Genomic DNA, 746 nt, shown 5'->3' on the forward strand with positions numbered 1-746 from the left:
GGTCGGAGTCCCCCTTTAATGATATTCATTAAAAATTGAAACAATTGGTTTTTTTCGGAAATTTGAAAAATCAGGAGAAGCTTCAATTCGGAACAATCCAAAGTCTCAATGTTCAGAATTTTCGAAAATCAGAAATCTGAAAAATTCGAAATCTCGAAAATTACAAAAATAGAAAATTTTGAATTTCGAAAAAGTTGGAAAACCAGGAAATTGGAAATTTAGAAATTCCAAAAATTCGAAAACAAATTTGGGAACTCAAAAATCCGATTTCCAGAAAAATCTGTATTCTGAAAAAAAATCTGAATAACCAGGAAAATTCGATTCTGAGTTTCTGAGATTCTGATTTTCTGAGATTCTGAGATTCTGAAGTTCTGAGATGCTGAGATTCTAAGATTCTGCAATTCTGAGATTCTGAAATTCTGAGATTCTGAGATTCTGAGATACTGAGATTCTGAAATTCTGCAATTCTGAGATTCTGAGTTTCTGAGATTCTGAGATTTTCAGATTCTGAGATTCTGAGATTCTGAGTTTCTGAGATTCTGAGATTCTGAAATTCTGCAATTCTGAGATTCTGAGTTTCTGAGATTCTGAGATTTTCAGATTCTGAGATTCTGAGATTCTGAGTTTCTGAGATTCTGAGATTCTGAGATTCTGAGATTCTGAGATTCTGAGATTCTGAAATTCTGAGATTCTGAGATTATGAGATTCTGAAATTCTGAGATTCTGAAATTCTGAGATTCTGAGGT

At 32.7% G+C, this 746-nt stretch overlaps 1 protein-coding gene across 1 annotated transcript; it reads right to left on the bottom strand.

Annotated features, from left to right (window-relative positions):
* Positions 1-387: 387 nt before the first annotated feature.
* CBG24203 lies at positions 388-675 on the bottom strand (the record flags this gene model as incomplete). Its single annotated transcript, XM_002648084.1, has 1 exon — positions 388-675. A coding segment is annotated over one exon (288 nt), but the record flags the coding sequence as incomplete, so codon positions are not given.
* Between the last annotated feature and the right edge of the window lie 71 nt (positions 676-746).

This window comes from Caenorhabditis briggsae, assembly GCF_000004555.2.
Source record: "Caenorhabditis briggsae AF16 supercontig from assembly CB4, cb25.NA_112, whole genome shotgun sequence".
NCBI lineage: Eukaryota > Metazoa > Nematoda > Chromadorea > Rhabditida > Rhabditidae > Caenorhabditis > Caenorhabditis briggsae.